At 39.6% G+C, this 23,954-nt stretch overlaps 3 protein-coding genes across 5 annotated transcripts in view; 2 read left to right on the forward strand and 1 right to left on the reverse strand.

Annotated features, from left to right (window-relative positions):
• Nucleotides 1-23,954, reverse strand: part of LOC149718117 (uncharacterized) — a 160,483-nt gene that overhangs the window by 84,826 nt on the left and 51,703 nt on the right. The gene's annotated exons all lie outside the window — the stretch shown is intronic.
• On the forward strand, nucleotides 129-7,098 carry LOC149718120 (peptidoglycan recognition protein 1-like). 3 transcript variants are annotated; one of them, XM_089867662.1, is made up of 8 exons: nucleotides 129-270; nucleotides 343-391; nucleotides 3,298-5,177; nucleotides 6,037-6,204; nucleotides 6,268-6,318; nucleotides 6,389-6,577; nucleotides 6,653-6,864; nucleotides 6,936-7,098. In XM_089867662.1, the coding sequence occupies exons 4-8, from the start codon at nucleotides 6,135-6,137 to the stop codon at nucleotides 7,071-7,073; spliced, it is 660 nt and encodes a 219-aa protein (XP_089723788.1). In that variant the 5' UTR covers nucleotides 129-270; nucleotides 343-391; nucleotides 3,298-5,177; nucleotides 6,037-6,134; the 3' UTR covers nucleotides 7,074-7,098. The 3 variants fall into 3 exon arrangements, with proteins under 3 accessions (XP_089723788.1, XP_089723713.1, XP_089723849.1); XM_089867587.1 differs by having other exon boundaries at nucleotides 3,298-6,204; XM_089867723.1 differs by lacking the exon at nucleotides 6,037-6,204.
• LOC149718121 (uncharacterized) lies at nucleotides 12,345-14,906 on the forward strand. The gene has a single exon (XM_089860777.1). It carries the CDS (start codon nucleotides 12,345-12,347, stop codon nucleotides 14,904-14,906), a length of 2,562 nt encoding a protein of 853 aa, XP_089716903.1.

Here is a 23,954-nt window from a genome sequence, read left to right on the forward strand (position 1 = left end):
AACATTTATTTTTTTAAACCTCAACACTCCTCGCTGTCACCTTGCCATACACGTTGCCCTCGGGAGCCCGCGGTTTAATGCCTGGTCGTTGGGCCTTAACGCCGAAACGTGGAGAGATGGCGCCCACTAAAATCCCTCTTCAATTATCCATACACACTCCACCACCTCGTCTCCGAGGGTTAGATAGTTTAAGTAACGTTGCATGTTGATCCGAGACCAGAAATTTTCCATCCAAAGATAGTTGCGGTGGTACAATGACACGAACAGGTGGTAAGTTGACAATAACAATTTCGGCGTAGTTTTAACCCGGTATTGAATTTTCCTTTTATACTATTATTTCAGTATAGTTTCCCTTTCAAGGTGAACGAAAATTTCCGTTCTCTAAAAACAGGTAAGTCCCACTTTTGACGATTGAAAACGGTTTTCTTAAGCTTGTCCCTAATCTTCGTTATTATCGCGAGGCTCCGTGCCACGAAATTGAAAAGCTCGCTTCTCCAAGATAAGATAAGGGAGTGCAACTGTCACAATTTTCTAAATACCTTAAGAATTTGAAAGGAGTTGAACACCTGAACTCTATTTATCTTAAATAGACGGGTACGAACCCGGGCAAGACGTCCTTGCCTTGCCTCGTTGCTTTTATCACTCGCGTCAACGTCAAACGTCTCATCCCCTAGCATTAAAAAAAAAACCCGAGTAGAGCAAAATTTTCCACAAGAAGCTAGGTGTAAGGCGAAAAACCAATGTTTATTTCATTTCTATTGAACATACGCGACCACAATCGTCAGTCCAGTACGCACCGTGACTGAAAGAGCCATCATCATAGATGGATAAGGGCTTGACCGCTATTGAATAGGCGAGAAGCAGCGCTAAACGGCCGGCGCAACGCTTATATCTTTCCCATCAGCACCCCCTGAATGACGACGCTCTCTTCGCGAACATTTACCAGGTTAAGTTCAAAGCGGGATCAAGGGCCGCGAGTGTTAAACGTATATATATTATCAATAGGCCACGATACGCGGTGACGGATCACGCGATATTCAATACAATGTTCGATAGGATAGATTTTCGACCTCTCCGAATGTTCCCTTGAATAAACCACGAGGGCGGGTGGTGAGCGTGTTGACCCAGGTGGATTTACGCCTGAAACGCCTTTGGGCCTATTCGCTTTTCCCGGGTGGGTCGAGGGCAAAGGACATAATGGAGTGAGAGAGGGCTCTCTAAGCAGTCTAGATAGTATAGGTAGGGTAGGTGTTGGAGCGAGTCTAAAAAGGCGCTTTTTATTCAACGATACACGCATGCTTGGGCTTTACTATTATCCCCCTTCAAAAGCATATGCCTTCCTGGGCTATTATTCCGCTCCTAGATTTTTGGGCTTTTAAGAGCTATAATTATCGGCAACCCACTCTGACCCCGCAACTCTCACAAATAAAACAGATGGGTCAATTAAGGTTACGTTGGAAAAAATATTACAATTTTGAATTTTTTAAGAAACGCCTGTACAAGTGTTCCAACCTCTACACACCAGTGCTCTTAGGAAAAGATAGCTTACAGGGGCAATCTGACTGGCAAATATAAGCATCGCATTGTAAACATTTGAAGTTATATTATTTAAAAATTGCAAGTTGTATAACGAATAACAATTTTCCTTAGTACATTAAATCAGAGTATATTATAATAAAGAGGATCTCAATAACAGTGTAAAAAAAACCGGTAGAAAGGTGATCTGCCCCAATTGGGGCTCAAATAAAAAAAGAACCCGGGCCTTTGATTTCTCCGCGTGGAAATACATCGGCTCCGAATCTTTTGTAGCGTACGTATCATCCCCGCAAACTGTAATGAATTAATTCCATCCCGAAATGAATATCAAATTTACCAACACTCCCTAATGGAAGGAGGTAGTTAAAAAGATACGGTTACAGAATATTAAGGTGGGAATGAAATGTATTCGGGATCAGTATCATACATATAGAAGAGGGAGTGAATTACAACAAGATGAAGGAAACATTTTCCGGTTCAACAAATTCAAATCTGTCCCCTCGGGCTGCCGCTAGGTATACGAGCTTTGGACTCGCTTACAAAATGCCCTTTGACGAAACGTGTAAAAAAAAATCGGCTTGCCCCTGCAAGTATCATTGTGCTGGCATACTAATCCCTAACGTATCACCCGCCAAACTCGAGTAGGACATCGGACTATTGTAATCAATACATTTATATCGCGCCTAGCTCGCTCTTCTTTCCATGGTTCAGAACCCGAGGCGTTCTAGCGTGAGCCCTTTGAACTTTAAAACCCGGTAAAGCATATTGTAAGTAGTTGGCGACCCGGCTATTATAACCTCGGTTCGATATAAGTTTATTTTTCCACTATAACACCATTTTTCTATACTATAACTGCACCAGCAGGATGTTAGAAGCGCTATCATTATAACACTCTGTACAAAAGAAGTAGAAAATAGAAAAAACAGCGTGTTATAGGCCTAGATAAGTGACGGGTTAAGAACTCTGTGCGGAGTTTCTAAAAACATTTTTTGATTATTCGATCGGTTAATATATCGCTTATGAAAAGTAATCCATCATCGTCCGCCATCAAAGAGAGGAGAAGATGATGAAGTAGCCATTGATTTAACACCCCACCCCTCCGTGGCTCTCCAGATATTAAGCAAATTTGTCCAAAGAGACCTCGACTGCAGTTCATAGAGTGGGGTCGCGTAAAAGGCCCCTAAAGGATTCGGGGGAATCCTTTAAAAAGGTTCCTAAATCAACAAGAATTCAGGGGGGCAAGTTTTATCTCATTGCTTTATATACATTGTCAATTTATCTCATATAACGTACCATAAGTTTATAAGTGATATGTTCCTTCCATAAGTATGACACTACCTATACTTCGTAATGCTACTGAGAGACTTACAGTGGTTAATTTTGCAGAACTTCCATCTCCCTATTTAGTCTGCATTACTACTAAGCCTTTGACAAAAGCGCCTCACCAGGCGTATGTCGCTTTACCTCGAATCTATGACCTACCTCACTCACTTCAAAATTACAAGCTCCAGTTTGTAACCAGAATTTAACAAACTTATGGCCAACATATCTTATGAACTGATCAGAAGTAAATAAACGTAGAAGTAAACCCCCTAGCGTCTTTTAGAGTATGTTGTCGGGGCTAGATGAAATTGAAAGTTAATTTCCTTCTAATAAAAGACTAAGGCACCCCTATTTTTCGAATGTATACCTTTTCACTTAAGCGTCTCTACCAACTTTTAATCTATCTCAATCAATTTTCCTTTCCTTTTTTTATCAAAGGTTGGATGTCGATTGGTCGAAGATGACGTAAGGCTCGACGGACGACGAGTTTCATCAAAAGGGCAAACATGCAAACGGGGTCCGAGCAATTTTCTGCAAAAGGATTTTTTTCTTTTTTTCGATCATCTCTTAGTCGGTCCACGGAGTCAAGACGAATAATGAGAACGTAAGGAGAGCCAGATGGACAAAGGGATGGAAAAGAGCGGGTCGTTTTCCCATTGGGTTTTTCTTGATGAAACGAATCAACAATCAGAAAAGGTTCTTCCGTCGCTAAAGAATAAAGCCATGAGCCGCGGGTGCTTTTCCGACGATGATAAAAAAAATTTGGGGGTCCCCGACGCGACTAACTCTCCCTAGCGGACGAACGACGTACTCTTTCTCAAAATTAAAAGCCAATCTACTCGCTGCTGTAACTGCAAGTGGCCCCGAGCTCTAAACCATTTCATCGCGAGGCCCTCCATCGTAATCAAATTATGAAGAACAGTCGTCGAGGACGTTATTATTAACAACACGCGGCCAATCAATGTATTGTCGTCACCCCCGCCTGCAATTCATAAAATGTTTCATTCTTTTCGATTCATTTTCTGTCAGAGAAAGATATATTTATTTATTTATTTCTACTGAATGTTTAAAGATTTTCAATCTATACTTTGTGTGATATTTTCTCGCATACTCAATTTTCATACATTCTGATCCGGGCCAACCGCGAAAAAGCCCCGAAGCCGATCCAGAGGAGTATACGATTCTCGTCACATTTTCATTTCAGAGAGAGATGAAAAAGAAACTGGGGTAAAGTTCGCGCAAAAACACAATTACACAAAACTTAAATTGAAATTTTTACCGAAATCAGAAAAAATAAGCCATACTTTTATCCCCTAATCTAACGTTTCCGTGCTCAATTTAATGGGGACAAGTATCTTTATTTTAGTTTGCTTAAATTAAAATTATCAATTTTCTTAGGTATACGAGACGAGTGCGAACGGGCCTAGAGATGGAGAAGAAGAATGTATCCCGTTGGTGCCCGGGGCCCACTATTACGCGGCTTCTCAAAAATGTATAACGGGGATCCAATTTGTAAAGCAATGCCGCGATTTTTTCTTCCCTCCTCTTCTTCATCTTCTTCGTGCTCTTGGTCTTCTTTTTCTCGCTCTCGGCTTTCTGCCAGAGATGGCGAATTGAGAGAGAGAGAGGGGGGGAAAGAGGAAGTTGTAGGAAGAGAGAGGACATACATAAACCATGGATGGGGGGCCAGAGCCCCCTCTGAATATCATTTCGCCCCGGAGATAAGAAGCGTCGACGCTTTATAAGCGTATAGACCAATTTCAACCTAAGAAAGAGCGAGAACCCTACAATGCTAAGCCATATTTTCGAAACATTCAAAGATGACGAAGATATCTCCTTGTTAAAGTCGCTACTAAAATTTCTCGTTTTCCGTTTGGTGAATCTTGAATTTACATGGTGAGGGAAGGGACAGAGGATGGGGTAGTCTTAGCCTTTCTGTACTATCATAAGTTCGTAAGATATGTTCCTTCCATAAGTTTGTCACTGGTAACTTAGAAACTGGAGCTTGTCATGAAGTGAGTGAGGTAGGTCATAGATTCGAGGTAAAGCGACATACGCCTGGTGAGGCGCTGCTGTCAAATTTGGGCTTAGTAATGCCCTAAATTGGAAGATGGAAGTCTTGCATGCAAAATTAACCACAGAGAGTAGTCATGCAATTCTCGCTTGTCGTTCTTGAACTAGCTCGAGCTCTCTAGCATTACGAACTTGTATAGATAGTGTCATACTTATGGAAGGAACATATCACTTATAAACTTATGGTGCTATAAAGCGTAAATAGCGTGTGATGGCAAGATGCTCCAAGCTCGGCGGCAACAGCAGTAAGTAAAGCTTTCAATCTCTTTTATAATATTGGGAGCATGCATGCACCCAGCCCTCTCTCCTTTTCTCCTTCCTTACTTTCCCGAAAGCAATATCAGTTCTTCTTTTTTGTGGATGGGCGCGGGGGCCCAAGGGGATTCTGGGTAGGCGCGAAAGAAATCATAAAATGAAAATAGAAGATAGCTCGGCCGCTTTTCAGAATGGAAATTGAGAAGAGAGAGACGAGCCAAGCGCGTCACGTTTCTAAAGAACGTTTCATACACCCAGATTCATCCATAAAGAATACATTCAATTCTCAAAAGAATATTCAATAAAATTAAAATAGATTTAACTCTCAGGTTTTAGCGATATAAGACTATTCTATTAATTTCAGAAGAGAAGTAAACAACACCTTGGGTTATTTCCTTGGCGCCATGAAGCACCGCTAGAGGCTAGATTCCCGTGTGTATAGTGAACTGGAGCTCCCTCTGGCGTTGCTTCTTGGCGCCAGGGAAATAACCCAAGATGGCGGCCTCACAACGGCGCCTTGGTAATTCATAGAATGGTCTATTTTTTCATGAACCAAGAATTTCAAGAATTTACTGGTTTTGCTCGATATTAATTAGTATCTTAAGAAAATAGATGGGATGACCCCTAACCATGACCTCAATTAAAATTCAATGTACTTTTACATGCACTTGGTGCTTTTCTAAAAATAACCCCAAATAGATAATGTTGATAATTATCTGAAAGTTCATTTTACTAAATAATTAAGCATATTAAAGAAAAAAAATGGATAAAACAATTGGTGATGATAAAGGAAGATCCGGGCTAAGGGGGCGTCTATAATCAGAGAGAGATTAACCCAAATTATCTTAGTTAACTAACAGATAAGTAAAGCCCATAGATCAAAACAAACGCATTTAGTTCACGTAATTAGAACGACAGACACTAGACTGGTTAGTCTTAACTCGAAAATGGAATCCTATTTGCAAAAACTCGTCTCGCTACTTATATTTGTGCATCTTGCCTTCTCTCAAAATGCCGGTAAATAAATAATTTTAAACACAATATTGTTAAATCAGTTCAGTTCAAATTTACATTTGACAGATTCAATAGTTTTCTCCAAATGTAACGGTGGAGGGAGTGCGGACCAATCAGGTACGTTTCCAACATTAAATTTTTAAAATACCTGCATGGATTAATTTTAAAATCGGTACCAATTAACCAGCTTGCGACAAATTCGAATTTGTATCTCGAAGAGAATGGCAAACGGGCAGTTATAACCGTGGAACTATTTTACGTCTTCCCATACGATATGTTATTGTGCACGATATTTCCAGCCAACAACCTTGTACCGATAAAGACCAATGTCTAGAAGCGATGCGAAGTTTACAGCACCACGATATCACTCATCAAAGTATATTAACTCTATCGTAATTAAATAAAATTCTCGAAACCAATTAACTGTTATAATTTATGACAAAAAATGTAGGCAAATCGGATATTCGATATAATTTCGTCATCGGGGCCGACGGGGACAGAGTTTACGAGGGCAAAGGTTGGCGGTATCAAGGGGAACACGTGGGAGACACGGTCAACCCCGTCTCCTTGTCAATTGGCATCTTGGGGTCTTACGGGATAAGTTATCTTCCGCAAGAATTGGAATGCTTAACGCTAAATCTCATAGCTTGCGGACTCAAACAGGTACGCTAATTAGTTAATGAATATTATTAATTATGTATGAAAATCTAATTAGGGTTTGTTATTTCTCAAAGCAATATCTGCACAGAAACTTCACTATTCACGCTCACAGTGACGTCACCTGTACAAATTGCCCCGGAAAGAAATTGAAAGAACAAATGGGAAAGTGGCCGCGATACGGAAAACAACATCCGAATTACAATTGTTATTAATTAAAGAGTACATTCTTAATCAACAATCCATGAATAGTTGATTTTACAATTATTTCGCCTAATAACTCGCTATTTAAAACATTTCCCGCCAAAAATTACATTGGGAGTTGGGGAAAAGGGGGCTTCAGTAGCGACATCTATACCACCTACAATAAATTTATATTAATTAGCTTGTACAGCTAATATATTACGATTAAACTAAATGTTTCTTAGTTAAAGAGATACAGATTCAAGCAAAATAAAAAAGATATATTTATAGTTTAAATTAACTAGTAGTTAATAGTAAAATAGTGTGAAAATCTCCGATAGACGGCGCCTAGTCCCTCTCTCTCCCGCTTACTATAAACTTGGCGGGAAAGTTACAAAAATATGGCGGGAAACTCATTTTCCCTGTGGGTCGATACAACCTCACTGCAACCAACCAAAACTCAAAGCAAATTTGTAACGCCTTAACAACACCATTTTAAATAACTCTAAAACCATTTCTTCTCTCATTATTATTATTTTTTCTTTTGGCCTGAATAATTAATGGTCATTCGCGGTATGTTTTTAAAAGGCCCTGAGGCCCAAGCGTAATTTACTTCTGATTAGGAGGCGTAAATTATTTCAAATTTCGAGGAGCCCCTGACAACTAAATGATAAAGAAAAAAATCCCTGGTGTCGGCTCGAACAACCCTTGATCTTGGTTGGCAACATTGAAAGAAATATATAATTCTTATAGGGTTAAAACAGAAGCCAATTAACACCGCAAAGAAGTTATCAAAAAACTATATATTTCATCAAACTATTAACCCTTCAAGCACGATATATACGTTACTATCTTCGCGTTAATATATTTTTCCTTATGAAATTAAAAATATAGTCTTTTGAAAAGGCAGGCGGCAGTTTGAAAAATTACCAAAAACTTCGTCAAAAGATCTCGAGTTCTTTATAACTTCATTAACTTTGATATTTTATTTTTTATTATTTTTTTTAAACCATCTCTCTCACTCTCTCTTTTGGAAGAAATAGTAGGGGGGGGGGGTCGTGTACGTGCCCATAAATGCACTTATCCTCATTAGACATCTTTCAATGGCTAAAATAACATTTCCAAAAATGACCGGGGGCTGCTCGGACTGACACCGCCGCGCATGCGCAGTACCACAGGAGAGGGGAAGAGGGGGGGAATTAAAACTTTAAAACATTTTTCTTTTGATAGAAATATTTTTGCGACGGCCCCCAAAAATATATTTCTAGTCTTAGCAATTTCGAAAACGCGATAAAGGGATAGTGAAATGAAGAATAATATTTTAATTTCAATTAATAATTGATTAGTTCGTTTCGAATTGAATTGAAATAATGAAAATTGAATGAAATATAATTGAAGTAATTTGTTATGATAAGAGTCTATTTTTGATTGTAATTCGTTTCAGTCTCCCTTTGAAAAGAGAGATTGGAGGGATTCGGTGGCAGCAGAGCATCTTTCTTTAAATTAATGATGTTGAGCCGCTTGGCTTTCATTCTTCGACTTTTGCAAGGAAATAAGATGTTTTTTCCCGCAATTCGTGCGTTAAGAAAAAATACTAGTACTCGGGTATTAAATAATTTCCGTCCCTAATTGTTATTAACTTTTCTAATAATATTTCGTAGCTTCTCTTTTTTATATAAATACATCAGGGAATATTAGAGATGTTTTTTTAAAAAAAATATTTCGTGATTCCATTACGCAAAAATGCTATACAATATTTAATGTAGAACCGAGAGATAGAGAGGGAGAGGGAAAAAGCAACGCTCACTTTTCAATTTTTTTATGAATAATTAATGAGATGAACACGCGGTTGTTAAACTCCAAAGACTTAATTTAAGTTAAAATTATTTTAACCGATTTTTATTTTTTTTTTCACATCCAAGTTCACCGCGAGATTTACAGATGGCACCCAAAGCTGTCTGCCTACAAATATTGATTTTATTTGAAAAGTCATTGGTTCGAGATATTATTACTATAGCCTAAGTTCATAAGATATGTTCCATCCATAAGTTTGTTAATCTCTGGTTACTAACTGGAGCTTGTCATGAATTGAGTGAGTGTGGTAGGTCATAGATTCTAGGTAAAGCGACATACGCCTGCTGTCAAAGGCTTAGTAATTCGGACTAAATAGGACCTAGATGGAAGTTCTGCAAAATTAACCACCGAGTGTAGCCCATGAATTCTCGCTTCCGTCGTTCTACTTAGAACTAGTTATCTCGAGCTGTAAGTCTCTCAGTAGCATTACGAAGTGTAGATAGTGTCACACTTATGGAAGGAACATATCACTTATAAACCTATGCTATAGTGTCATTGCAAACACCGAAATACTGGTTAAATACTAGGGTTGAAATAGGGTCCCATTTGGTATAGAATGATCAGACCACCTATAAGTTTCGTTGTGGTATCGAGACACGGACATGACAGGCTTTTAAAAAAAATAAAATATCATTGTCGGCATTCCCCAATTGGGCTTCGATCCAAGCCATTCAACTGTTTCCAACTCAAAATATGTCAAATGCATTTTTTTTCGTTCTTCAAAAGTTGGCCCGAATTTCTCTCCCTCTCTCATTCTAGCAGCATCGGTATTTAGCGAATCCCTTTTGTTTCGTTGACACATTCCTGCGTCTTTCAAATAAAATAAAAATCATCCGCCGGTATCCTTTTCCAAATGTCAAGTATATCATTACGTGGCAGCTAGCAGATTGTCTCTGCGTCTCATTGCGATATACGACAAAATATTTTGCAAAGCCCAATTTAAAAACAGATATTGTCAGCCGCGACGCGACACGGGAAGTACCTCCTAGAGTTACTGCGAGGAATTGATTTATTTAAGAATTAAAAGTCGTTGACAGAATAAGGATTTTTCTCGAGAGAAACAAATAAAAACAACTTCTAAATGAAGAATATCTCTTTGTTAACGCGGACACAGAGAGGGAGAGAATTTCTTCTTTGAAATTAAACTCGAGAAGACAACGTTAAGGTTTTACGGGCAATTTATTTTTAAGGTTGTTTACTTATAAATTGTTGAAACGAATTGGCCGTCACTGTCTAAGACACAAGTTTTTTTTAGTTCTATAGCAAGGTTCATACAACTTTTGGAAAACCAATTTCCCCGAGTTTTCCAGGTTTTTTTCCCCATATATGAAGTATCCTATGGAGTGAATGTTAACGAACAATTTGCTTAATTATTCGGACCCTGTTTGCTGTAACCCCTGTTGGGAACGGGGGGCAAACAGGACTATAACATACAAACGACGCTTCTTCATCGTCTGCTAGGAAAGACGTGTTTTAGTTTTGCTCCCGCTCTCGAGTTTCCCCTAGCCTACTAAGCCTAGGCCTAGGCTTGGGGACTACCTTTTAATACTTTTACTGTTTTTATAATTTTTAATCCAGCTAGTTCCAGGATATATTAATATTTAGGACTGAGCTACATTTTAAACTTAAATATGACTAAAAACTGCCTCGCGGATTGTCAATTCAATGGAGGAGGAGAAAAACATGGACTAATGGTATTTTGCGGTTTCTGCGATATATGGTTTCACTCTTCCTGCGTCAAAACAAAAATTGTCGCGGGTTCCTTCTGGATGTGCAGCAACTGTGTTAAAACATTCAAAAGCTTTAAACTGGAGTTCTCTAAACACAACACGTGTAAAGAAGCACTGGACACCCAAAAGAAGACGATAGACAAAAAACTTAAAAGCTTAAACGATGATCTACAAAAAGATCGGTAGAACCTAAAAACATATGACGCCATTGAAGAAGATGTTAATGACCTCAAGAAACAATTGGACGAACTGTATGACAAAGTATCTGATGTAAAAGAATCACTAATCTCGATGGTGAAAGACGAAGTAGGGCAATGTCAAGAAAAGATAAGCTCCTTGCAGGCCGATACAACTGAAAGTATAACAATACTAGAGCGGAAATTACACACTAAAGATATAAGTTCGGGTCCTGGACTAGACCCGCTTCCCGCAAGCCATAATACTCTCTTAGATAGAGAGGCCTTGGTCGCTATCCCACCTCAACATAACATCATGGGAAACACCAAGGGAAATATACATCATAGAACTCAGACCAGCTTTAAAAAAACATCCTACACCGATATTGTTCAAAAAATGGCTTCTAAAAATAAAAAAACCAATAACACGCAATCACGCGAGTATAACCAACGTAAGAACAACCCCCAGGATAATCCCCGAAGCAAAGCAATGCTAGGAAAACTAACCCAAAACCCCAAAAACAAGACGATTTTCAACACCGGAAGGATGCCCCTCGAACGGGCTTCAAATTGTAAAATAAAAGTAACAGAAACATATAGGGATTACTATATTGGGAATTGCAATGCAAATGCGACGGAAGCCCGCATACGTAAGCACTTACTGACAAACAATATCAATGGCGCTGGCATCCGGCTGACTTATAAATCTCAACAGCTTCAAAACGGACCTAAATGCTTTATCCTACGCTCAAGCAGTGATACCAGCGACGTACTGAACCCCGAACTCTGGCCTTGCGGTGTATCATGCAGGTGCTTAACAAAAAACGAAATGAACTCTGAAGATTCTCCCAAGATATGGGGAACAAATGAAGATGAAAGCATGCTCAGCTGGTCAAATTCTCCTAAATCCCTATATTTATTAACAAACTGTGGACCTGACACCAGGGAGGAGGATATCACCTTACACCTCGAAGAACTTGATATAAGAGACGCGAAAGTGTACATTAATAATAAAGGAGATTATTGGACAACGGAATACATTATTCAGTGTAATGGAAAGCACGATAAGATAATCCTAGACTTGGAAAACTGGCCTCACCCACTGTCCATCAAGAGGCATCGGGTAACAAAGACTCATGATACTCTTGATAACGGTATCCTGGATATAAGTGAAGTGTGACTGAACAATAACAATAAACATCCTGACTTAAAAATTCCCAATCACAACCTGATAAAATCTCAAAACAAATTCGGATTAAAAATTGCCCATCTTAACATAAGGAGCTTAAAATTCAAAATTACGGAAATTGAGTATTTGTTAACAACCTATAACATCGATATTCTTGGACTCACAGAGACTTGGCTAAACGTAAGCATACCTGACGTCATTTGTACTATCGAGGGGTATTCCCTCTTGAGACGGGACAGAGCGGGAAAAACCGGAGGGGGAATTGCAATATATTTTAAGTCCAACCTACCAATACACCAAATTGAAATTCTTACTAATGCAAGACCAGTTAATTCCACTCTTGAATCATTGTGGATGGAAGTCTCTTTCAGGAACACTAGTAAATTCTTTGTGGGGATTATATATATACCCCCAACCCAACCCAGTTATGTGGACTCCATAACTGATCTGCAAGGACATCTATCGTGCTTAACTACAAACAAGAATACAGAAATCATAATACTTGGCGATACAAATTGTGACCTGCTAGTCAAGCCACCTCTGGCAAAAACCAAAGCAATATCCGCGGCTATGTACGAGTATAAGCAAATGATAAACGTTCCAACTAGGGTCACCCTCGAGACTAAAACCTTAATAGACCATATTTATACAAACCATCCTCATAAAATTATGGAAGTCCAAGTTAAAATATGCGGTGTTTCGGACCATGACCTGACATGGGTCACAAGAAGGAATGCCAGTACCAAGATACGAAAAACACAAAGGAAAAATTACAAACAAATGGACATAGTCAGGTTCGTAAATCATCTGCAGTCAAGACTAATAGTAATAGAAAATGAAATCACCGACGCTGATCATGGCCTGACAGCCCTTCAAAGCGAAATTAACAATGCCTTGAATATATATGCTCCCTTGAAAAAGAAATTTGTCCCCACGAAAAGTGCACCGTGGCTAACCCCCTATATCAAGCAACAAATGCATATTCGAGATAAGTACAAGACCAAAATTAGATTATCAAAAAATAAAGAACTATGCAACTCTCTCTACAAGAAACAAAGAAACTTAGTAAATAGACTGATATCGACCAGCAAGACGAACTACTTTAAAAATAACATCAGTAAAGAGAAAAGCACTACCGGCATATGGAAATCTCTGAAGCCATACCTGAAACACAGGCCAAAGATATTAATAACAAAACTTAACCATAAAAATGACACCTACGACGACCCTAAGGATATAGCGAACGCTCTAAATGAATATTATACCCAAGTAGCTGAAGATTTACTCACTAGCCAAAAGGACTACCCAGCAACCCCCCCACCTAATAACCCAACTCTGGACACCTTGGAGAACTCACATATAATCCTAAAAAACTTCCCACTTGTGACGGAAGAACAAACTTTCAAAATGCTGAAAAAGTTAAAGATTAAAAAAGCCTCTGGGCTAGATGGTCTTTCCCCATTCATCCTAAAGAGCTTGGCCGCCATAATGTCCAAGATAATCACGAAAATTTTTAACATAATTCTCACAACGGGCCAATACCCTTTGCAATGGAAACAGGCAAAAATAATTCCAATCTACAAATCTGGAGACATGCACGAACCTAAAAATTACAGACCAATCTCAATTCTACCGACCCTCTCCTTGCTCTGCGAAAGACTAGCCTATAACACAGTTTATAATCATCTCGAAGAGAGGCGTGCTTTGTATGTTTATCAATCCGGTTTCAGAGCGAACCACTCCACTATCACCGGAATTTTTCATCTGTATGAATCCATACTCCTACACCTTCATAATGAACAATATGTGATCCTTGTCTTCATCGATTTCTCCAAAGCTTTTGACACCGTGCAACACAGTATCTTGCTCGAAGATCTTGAAAACCATGGAATCCGCGAAACCGCTCTGTCCTGGTTCAAGTCCTACCTGACGGACAGAAAGCAAACCCTACACCATAATGATCACTATTCTGACCAACTTAATGTAAAACACGGTGTCCCTCAGGGTAGCGTCATGGGCCCCTTACTCTTCAACGTATATACGGCGGAAATTCACAAAACCTTGTACCACTCGCACTCTAATGAATATGCGGATGACACCGTCCTGCTAGCGGCTAACAAAAACATTGCACAACTCCGCAAAGATATTGAAGACGACCTCACAAACTTGAAAATAAAATTACGAACAAAGGGTTTAATACTAAATGAGGACAAAACCAAGTGTATGATTCTATCGCCTAATCGTCAAATGCGAGCTGCTGTAACAGACATAAACAGTCTGTGCGCGGGTACTATTAAAAGAGTCGCAACTTTTAAATACCTAGGCCTCTGGATTGATGAGCACTTATCTTGGCAGAATCAAATAGAATATGTCGTCCAAAAAGTAAATACCCGAATGTGGGTTTTGAGGCCTCTACAGATTCACTTGGACACCGAAACTTTGAAAATTCTCTATAATGCCTGTATCAAACCCCTGATCCAGTATGGTAATATCTTCTTTACGAACTCTTCAAAAGCTAACCTTGCGAAATTATCTGCCCTGCATAACAAATGCGCCAAACTCATCTCTAAACATAACAAACGCTCCTCAGCTACGGAAGCCAGAAACATCGCAAAAATCACTTCACCGATATACAATTACTATCATGACTTACTAATCTTTATGTTTAAAGTGAGACAAAAATATCTCCCCAATTACATAACAAGCTGGTTTGCAGATTGCAACTCGACGGGGAGAACCAGGGGCAATCTATATAACTTTTATAACGAAACTTTCAACTCATCCTTCAGAGAGAAAAGTTCAAAATTCCAGGGTGTAAAACTCTGGAATAATCTAGATATCCCCACTAAAAGTATCACTTCAATCAACCTTTTCAAAAACGCCGTGGACGAACACTTGAGGAATCAACTCTTTTAATTAATCTAATTTAACAAGGACATCACTGTAAACAAGAATTCATTCTTAATGATTGTTCCTATAAATAAAGCCTTTTTATTATTATTATTATTATTAAAGGACATCCCCGTATCTCTAATGGAACCCGAGTAGGCCTCAAAAGTATACTTTGAAATATCCCGTGTTAACCCTACCTAGGGAATGTTTATGAATATTTTTCTTAATTACTCGGCTACTGTTTACAAACTTGATCAAACCTTCCAAACTTCCCTGAATTTTACTAAAAGTTTTCCTTGAGGTTTCTGTCAAGTATTTATTTCCCTGATTTTTCCAGGTTTGTACGAACCCTGAGTTGGTAAATAAAACGACGTAACTAAGAAAACATATTTTGTTTTCCAGGAAAAACTAAAAAAAATCTAAATGAATAGATTCCTTCAAGAGGAGGTATTTTCTGTTGGAGCGATGGAATTTCGCGTCCAAATGTTGACAAGGCCGGAACAAGAGGCTGGTCATTAGCGTCGTCCCTAGATGTATATTCTGCTGCTGCGGCTAAATATACAAGGAGATGATTTGTTTCCTAGTAAGACTACCGGTCTCGATACATGGGTGCTGCTTGGGGATCAGTATGGCTGGAGCGGCTTTTTCTTTCCAAATATCTCGAATTCCTTCCATCGTGGAACGGAAAACGGTAAACGGATACTCTCTCCCGACAAAACTCCAACCCGGGAATGTCCTATAGAGAATACATACGCTTCCTAATTCGTCTATAGCGCGCCAGACGTTAAACTACAGCTCTAGACGTACGAGTTTGACGTGCGTAACGCCAACGGCAACATATTTCCCTATCTCTCTCTCTCTCTAAAAAGTCTTATATTTTAACAAAGGACCGCATCGTTAAATACGATTTGTATAATGAAGTTGAAGTGAATTACTAGAGTTGAAGTTGTTAGCGCGATACAAACAATAAGTGGCTCCCCCTCCAAACTGCGGTCCCCGGGCCCCTTATACACTGAAAGGCGTTAAAATTAAATAAATGGAGGGAGTGATGTAAAAGTTACGTTGTTTTTTTAAAAACAGGAGCGGATGCACGCGTCTATGGATGTTGGCGTAAAAACAACCTTGATTTTTATCATCAAATTGCTATTGAATCGAACAAAATTGACAGCTAGGCCCGGCCCGCGAGTTAACCGAAATATTTCATAATGCTACTTACTATTTTTCTCTCTCTCTCCTCAAAATGGGATTATATTGGAATAAAGAGACAAGCCCCTCTCCCCTCCCCTCCCACTCTTTTTCCGAACCGCTTGAGAAATTAGTTAAATAATACAAAAACGGGAAGCCCTTTGTCAAATATAGCTACGGCGCCTTAAACACAATGTTTTTCAAATTGGATATAATAATAAAAATAAGAAAAAACAGTCCGATAAAATTTACTTAATGTTTAAGGGGTCCCTATTATTATTTCGGGGAGAATGGGGTTGGGGGGAGGGGTTCGCTTAAGATGCCGGGACAATTACTAACTCATTACGGTAGCAGGGAGAGAGAGAGAGAGAGAGAGAGAGAGCGTTGCCGAATTGATTTTCTTAAAAAGAAAACCTTTTTAGCGTACCTCGTCACAAAATTATCTCCCCGCAAAAGGCTTTTCTCCTTCTTTCTATTCCATTTTTCTCGGTTTCCATAGCGACGCCAAGATTTCTCCGAGTGATGGATGAGTTATATACTCTTTTGGCCCCCACCTCCAAAAAAAAAACCGTTATCAATGTAAAAGGATGAACCCCCTATCCAAACGCACAATTTAAAATGTAGGTTTTTTCAATTTGATTGTGGTTTCTATTTTTTCTTTCTTTTTAAATAAATAAATATTAAAAATAAAAATTCGTCCAATGAAAACCATGTTATTATTAAATCGTGAATACGATTTTTAACGCCATTTTAATTTAATTTTTATTAAATGATATCGTGATTAGCGAGATAATAGAGAGAGGGATAAAGAGAGGTGCATCCGGTCCTGACCGGAAAAAACAACCATTATTCTTCTATAGTTAACCCCCTTAAAATTATTTCTATACTCCTTACAAAGTAATTTTCATTATAAACGATTGGTATACTAAAACACAGCTCAATCAACTCCTCTTATTTCCAAAAATCTCTAAAAGCTCTTTTAAAATCTTAACAATGGTGATGCGTGGACCGAGCGACAATCGACCTGCACGACCATATCATATCATCGAAGAAGACGAAAATAATCCTTTGAAAAAGTGAACCGCATCCGTGAAAAGGATTGGGGATGAATGACAACCAGGGAAGGCGGCGGTCGACACGCGTCACAACTATACAAGCTAAAGGGGTACGTACCACCACCAAGTATGGGGTTAAATTTCCAAATATAACCCATGCCCTATTCATCATCAATAGGGAATACGGAGGCCCAAGAGCTAGCTAGCGGGTTGCCATGACAACGTACCATTTCTTCTTTAACACACAAAGAGTATACTATACACGACTCGAGATTTCATCTAGAAGAGGAAGTATTGAAAAATATGGGAATTCCCGAGATCCGCAAAAGGGGGGTCCATCGATTTTCTTCAAGTTAAAATAAAATAAAATATTGGAAATTTTCACTAACGCCTGTAGAGACGTTTCAACCGCTATGCACCAATGTTCAGCGGTGAAGCCGACATAAGGGGGAATATAAACACGTGTATTTTGTACGAGCCCCTGTAAAAGTGTTTCACCCGCCTTACACCTCTCCATTTATTTCCTAACAAATCCCCTTATGATTACAATTAAATTAAATATAACAATTATTTAACAGACAATAAGTAATATAAATAGCCCTTCCAGAACCCTGTATAACCAAATTTGAATGAAAAGGCGTTCCTACATCCTTCCACCGTCATAACGCGTAGGTTTATGCGCATAAAAGGAACGAAAATTCGATTACGTCTAAAAACACATCGCCCCCAATTTGTACAAACACGGGCGGGCGGCGGGGGCGCGTTGAAGGTGGCCCCGGTTCCCCTAGACTTTTAGTTTGGGGCGCTAAAATGACGTTGCGGAATAATCAGGGCGGCAAGAAGATGGGAGAGAGAAGGAGAGAGAGGCTTTTAAGAGCATGGAGCGAACTAGTTCTCTCGGGAGACCACTTTGTCTCAGCAACGCCATTGACGGACGGACAAAGTTTGGGCCTGAGAGAGAAAGAGAGGGGTTATAGGCGCGCTGCTATAGTAGTAATTCGAGTAAAGCATGGCCCTTTCCCTTCAATTTCCGGAATAATGGTATCGGATGACAAAAAGGGATCGGGTTACCGATATCGACGGCTAGCCATCTAACATCCCCATGGCTACCGAACCACCACAGTCTCTACCAATTTTCAAACTACTTCAAATCATCACGGAATCAAGGACCTTATAACCACGCTACGGAGAAGATTCTTCATAAAACGTTCCATGGAACCCTCCTCTATTCCACGTGTTACTTAGGGTCCCTGACGGTGAAATTTGTCTATCCTAGCCCCTACGCTTAAGAAACGCCGTAATATATTTCATTCCAGTTTAAACGAAGGGTTCCTGGTGAAGATAATGCATTCCAATCCCCGTTATAAGTATAGGGTCCCTGTATGATGAAAGCCCCCCCTTCCCCCTGGTCCCCTTTTTGGGCTATTTTTAAGGTCAGACGTGGGAATTTAAAACCGCGACGCGAACATGCAGCAAACGCCACCACCCCTACGCTTCATTCAATTTGTATATAGGCAGTCGTGTAAATTAAAACCACCTAATTATCTATTTATAAAAGATAACGGGGGGAGGACCCCCCAACAAAAACTATATACATACGCAGGCCACTCACACACGCGGTATATAAGATGGTTAAGGCTTTCCTTAGGGCTTACCTAGACGCGGAGAAGGTGCACGGGCTAAATGGAATGGATTTTATAGGCGGTTCCTCAACTATATATACTCCATGGTGTTTTAAAAGTAAATGGTTTTGTAAAATACTGTTATTACAATCGTATTTTCGCCCCTGACTCAATACAGGGGATTGAAATTGCTAATATAAGGTTTTAAGTTAATCCAAAATTGTTCCGAGTTCATTTTTCTTTTCTAAAAAAGAAAAGTCGAGACAACCCAACAAATTAAAGAAAGAGAAAAGGCGTTCGTATCCGAGAAACAATTCAATCTCAGTTTGCCATAGAGTTAAAGCTAGAAACCTTAATCTTTAATAAAGCCAGTTTAACGCAATTTGGGGTAGGGAACTAGGGTGTATAGTATCTCGATTTCCAAAGTCAATTCGTGTTGATTTACGATTTGAAAATCGCCTTTAACCGCGCGCCTCGGGTTCGGCCTTTCCATGCAAGACGGTGAGGTAAGGTAAGGTAGGTGACTGACTACCCGGAGTGTATCTTCTAAAATACGGGCCAGATATCGTCCATCTTCACACCCCGTAAAAAGAAAAAGAGCGCGGCGGTATCCCATGGAGCGAAAGATTCGAGAACCAATCGCTATCCCGTCGTTTTATTCCCCCCCCCTCCCCCGATGCAACCACAAAATATATTTAAATGCTGATATGGCCAATTCGAACTTGATCAAAGACTCGCGCGCCAAATACACGCACCGTAGTAACGTCAACAAATACAACGGTAATACACTCTTACCCTGGCTATACCTTAGTTACCTCAATTAGACCAATTATCTATCAAGTATCCGTACAAGTCGTCGGATATATTTTGATGCTTCAAGAGTAACAATGGATTATTTGACAGACAGGGTTCGAACTAAATATTTTTGTTGAAAATCCCTGACTTTTCCAGCTTATCCATGACGCAATTCTGCCAATATCCCTGACTAAGTATTCATGGTCACATTTGGCCCATATTTAGCATTGCTCAAAGCATGGTTTGCCAAACGAAATTCCTGACCTATCCCTGACTTTTCCAAATCCCTGACTTATCCAGGTTCCGTACGAACCCTGTAAATTGATTCAAATAGCGATAAAGATGAAGGCAAGATAGGAGCGTATTTATTCTTTCGGTGTATCTATTTGGGTTTGAAGATATTTGGCCAAAGAAGAGACGAGATGAAATGGGAACGGGATCGTTTTCCACGAGCAGCGTATAGGGTCGTGTCGTGCGGTGAGGAATATCCTCGTTTATTAAAAGAAGAAGAAGAAAATAAGTTAAAGAAAGCCCGCGGTCCTAAGTACTTACGAACGGAGAAATAGAGAATAAGGAAGGCAATGGGGGATGTGGGGTTGGTTTCTTATATTCTCGGACCCGGGCAGTTTACACGCGGTTAAGGTGATTAATTTCGAAGCCAGCTAGACAACTGGCAGTGCATCCATCTTCCTCGCGCCCCGAAAACCGCACCACCACCACTAGAAGTATATAGAAACCTCTACCCGCCCCTGCAACCTACAATTACCTATAGGCACTTCTACCAGTCTACCAGCTAGAGGCACGTACGTATCACGCCTCGACCAGCAAGATCTTTCTCTCTCCCCGAAGGAGGGCGAAATTTACTTAATTATAAAAAGAAAAACATTGAATATCGGAAACTAATTAGTTACAAGATGGCGGCAAAGAAAAAAATGTTAAAGTATACTTGGGAATTTTTTTTCTAAATAAATCGTTATCTAAGGTCAGTATGTAATAATCCGAGCTCTAAATAAGGATAATAGTCGATCTATTCTTTTTCTCTCTGGTTGTCGATATACACGGAGAGTTTTCGGTCGACTGATCCGTCAATGGTAATCCAGTTGACGCGCGCGTCATCGTCGCGACCCAACACGACGCGGCACGAATAGACTCGATGTTAGTGGAAGGTAGGTAGGTATATCGCGCGCGGGTGGCCCGAATAATAGCCCTCTAGCTACGCGCAAGACACAGGCACAGACACACGTTGGCTGCCTATAGGGGTATCTAGGCGATAGTCACGCGGCCCAGCAATGCAAGACTAGCAGCGTACCATTGCATTTTCGTCATCATCGGATAAGAACGGGACGTGACAACCCCTCGGGGATATTTTACCAATCATTTTATAACAAGCGTGGGATATTTTTTTAGCCATCGACAACGATATTGTTTTTAATATTTGACGAAAAGATATTCGATAATTTCGGCCGCCCCCCCCCGGGCTCCCCTCCCTATACCTTTCTTTATAAACCTTACCTTTATTGGTAAAAAATAAAAACCTCAGCGCGGTTTTATTTTTATTTCTTTTTTAAACTGCCGGCGCAAAAATAGGGGTATTTTAGCACACATAATAGCCCTTGGGGTGTCGGTCAAGTTTCGGGAGGCTATTCACCGCCGCCAAAAGGTGAAGCTAAGGTTATTGATGGTTGAATGGAAGAAGAGGCAGCGGCGGCTTCCTGAATACGAAAAGCCTGCGATGCATGCACCATTTTTTGGTATATCACCCTTATACCGACCGCATAATGGCCGCCACAGCTTGAATTTATTTGCTTTTAACTTTCAAGATATCATTTCCGTTGCTTTCAAAGAATCTCGAAATCTCGACACGAAAACCGAGAAAGAGAAAGAGAGAGAGTCGGAATTCGAACAATCGAACCTTTTATCTGCTAAGGTTTTCTTGAAAGGCTCCTGAGAAATTTTGAAATTATTAGACCTGACACCAGAACATAACATCTTTGCCAAATCCAAAAATTCAGAGCTTGATTTGGAGATGTCCGTAATTTAAATTTCAAGAGTGAATGAATAAATTCGGAATTTACTTCAAAAGTTTTGAAAGCTATGAAAAACTTATTAATTAATCATAATCATTTAATATTTCAGGGTGAAAGCGATTAATCAAAGGCCTTATTACATTAAGTGGCGACCGCCGCAAATTTTTTGATAAGTTCTTTGTTATAATTCTAAACAAACAGTTATTAAAGCGAATGACAGATTTCGCTAAAGGGAGGCAACATTTTCTCAAAACGTGTGGGGGTTGCTTATATAGCACAATTTAGCTTTCGTCTCACGCTTCTCGTCGGCAGTCGGCAATATACGAGCGCCAATTTTTGTCAAGCGACACTTTTTTCATTGTGGTTGGCGATTTTCTCAAAAAGTATCCAGTTACATTACATTTCGCGCGGCGTATAAGCTTGCGCCACCCGATTATTTCAACACAATGCGAGCCTCTCTCTCTTTCTCCATCTCTTTTAATACTTTACCAGCATTTGGAATCAATCTTTAGAGTAGATGTTAAGATCACTATCAGCCAATCGTAATTCAATAGCTATAGTTGCCCAAAGTATTTCCACGCCCATGCTGTGTTTCAACCAGAGCTTTTAATATTTTTTTAAATTAAATTATTTTTTACCATGCAGCAATTCCTTAATTTTGATATTATAAAGCATGGGCGTGTGGTTATCCCCTCTCTCCACTTAAAGATCCCTTTATGTCACTATTACGTCGTTAAAAGATAAAGCGATACTCTGACTATACAGGGTGTTTGTGAAAAGTCCATCAATAATGAAAGGGCGTATTTATTGGGCCATTTTGAGTCGAAAATGTTCTATGACATTTAGCCGTCCGAGCCACGGTTTTCGAGTTATGATTTGAATATTTTAGGGATGACCCCTTCATTAAATTAGCGCTGTCTTTCAATTTCTAAATAAAATTTAAGGGGTCATCCGTAAATTACTCCAATCATAACTTGAAAACAGTGGCCCGGACGGAAAAATGTCATAGAACATTTTCGACTCAAAATGGCCCAATAAATACGCCCTTTCATTATTGATGGACCTTTCACAAACACCCTGTATAACTATTAATTAATGGTGACATATTCTTACAAGCGATTCTATTTTTTTGTTAATCTCGCGCGTGTTGCCAGATAGGAGTATATAATTCCAAGTACTTCCGAACCAGGGGGGGGGGGCTCGTGCCAATAATGACGTCATACATTTCACGCGATCTTCGCTTCGATCAAGTACACGAGAGGGGGGGGGGGGTGAAATAAAAAAAAGGCGAGGTGGGAGCGTGAGTACGCGGAGGGAGCCGATAGATCACTTTAATGGAAACGCACCTATTTTTTAAGAGAGGCTTAACAATGGGCATGCAAAGGACATCTGCCGCCTATAGCTCTGAATGATTACGTATATTACCGTCCATATAAATGGATAACCGTTCGGGGAGGGGCCGAGTAATATTGAACCCATTTAAATTTTAACGATAGCTTCAGATCTACTTTATTTGTTGAAGCGTTAAAAAAATATATATTGAACTTAGAGAGGACGGCTGCGAATTTAAATGAATCTGATATGTCAACTTTTGACAAGCGAAGGAAACTATCCCGAAGTTATGGAGCAACTTGCAGCCAAGAGTTCCCAGAAACTTATTATTGGATGTCTAATTTAGAGGAGATTTATACGCTAGTATAGAAACTTAGCTAACATCCCAAAACAGATTTAGAACAGAAACTCAAATTGATCCGTTCTGCAAATTCCCATTCAGACTAAAGACTCGTGTCAACGACTTCGCCTAAAAGATTCGCGGGTTTAGTTTGAAAACTAGTTTTCAGTTTCGTCGGAAAATCTCGAGATGGCACCACCTCGTTAACGCATTTTCTTTGCCATAGCTCACTCGATCATGCCTTACTGACGCGTGATCGAGTGAGTTTACGCGTTAGCGGATAATAAATGAAAAATGTTTTATTATTCTTGGCGCGGTATTTGTCATTTTGAATGTTCGGTTATTTTAGTATTTTTCAAAGGTCTTGGTTCAAAAATCACCATAAACGCGTTTCGTTTTAAGTCGCGTCCACTCTGGCGTCTGACCGACAGGAACGTCTGAATGGACCTTTACGGTTTCCAAGGTACTTAACCCCTTAACCTCTTCGTATATTTATTTTCATTAATTGGCGTTTATCACGAGAATGCCTAGTTTACCCCGAGTTAATTCCCAAATGAATAGCGGCGATTCCTTCGAGGAGCAATAACTATATATTTTTTGAAGCCTAAATCCGAGAAATAAAGCCCATTTTTCTTAGGGGAGAAGCGCATTGTGCCAATATCTTTTAAAAAAGAGGCAGAAAAACAACGCGTTAGTTTACGTAACTCCAGTTACGC

The sequence above is a fragment of the Phalangium opilio genome, unplaced genomic scaffold (assembly GCF_054372755.1).
Source record: "Phalangium opilio isolate 3A_F unplaced genomic scaffold, DU_Popi_V2 ptg000002l_1, whole genome shotgun sequence".
Classification (NCBI taxonomy): domain Eukaryota; kingdom Metazoa; phylum Arthropoda; class Arachnida; order Opiliones; family Phalangiidae; genus Phalangium; species Phalangium opilio.

What these genes read in the sequence shown, in the direction of transcription:
- LOC149718120 (XM_089867587.1), top strand. Translation starts at nt 6,135, where the DNA reads ATGGAATCCTATTTGCAAAAACTCGTCTCGCTACTTATATTTGTGCAT. An exon ending in TGCCTTCTCTCAAAATGCCG is followed by an intron (nt 6,205 to 6,267) that starts GTAAATAAATAA and finishes TACATTTGACAG; the next exon opens with ATTCAATAGTTTTCTCCAAA. An exon ending in TAGCTTGCGGACTCAAACAG is followed by an intron (nt 6,865 to 6,935) that starts GTACGCTAATTA and finishes TATTTCTCAAAG; the next exon opens with CAATATCTGCACAGAAACTT.
- LOC149718121 (XM_089860777.1), top strand. Translation starts at nt 12,345, where the DNA reads ATGGAAGTCTCTTTCAGGAACACTAGTAAATTCTTTGTGGGGATTATA.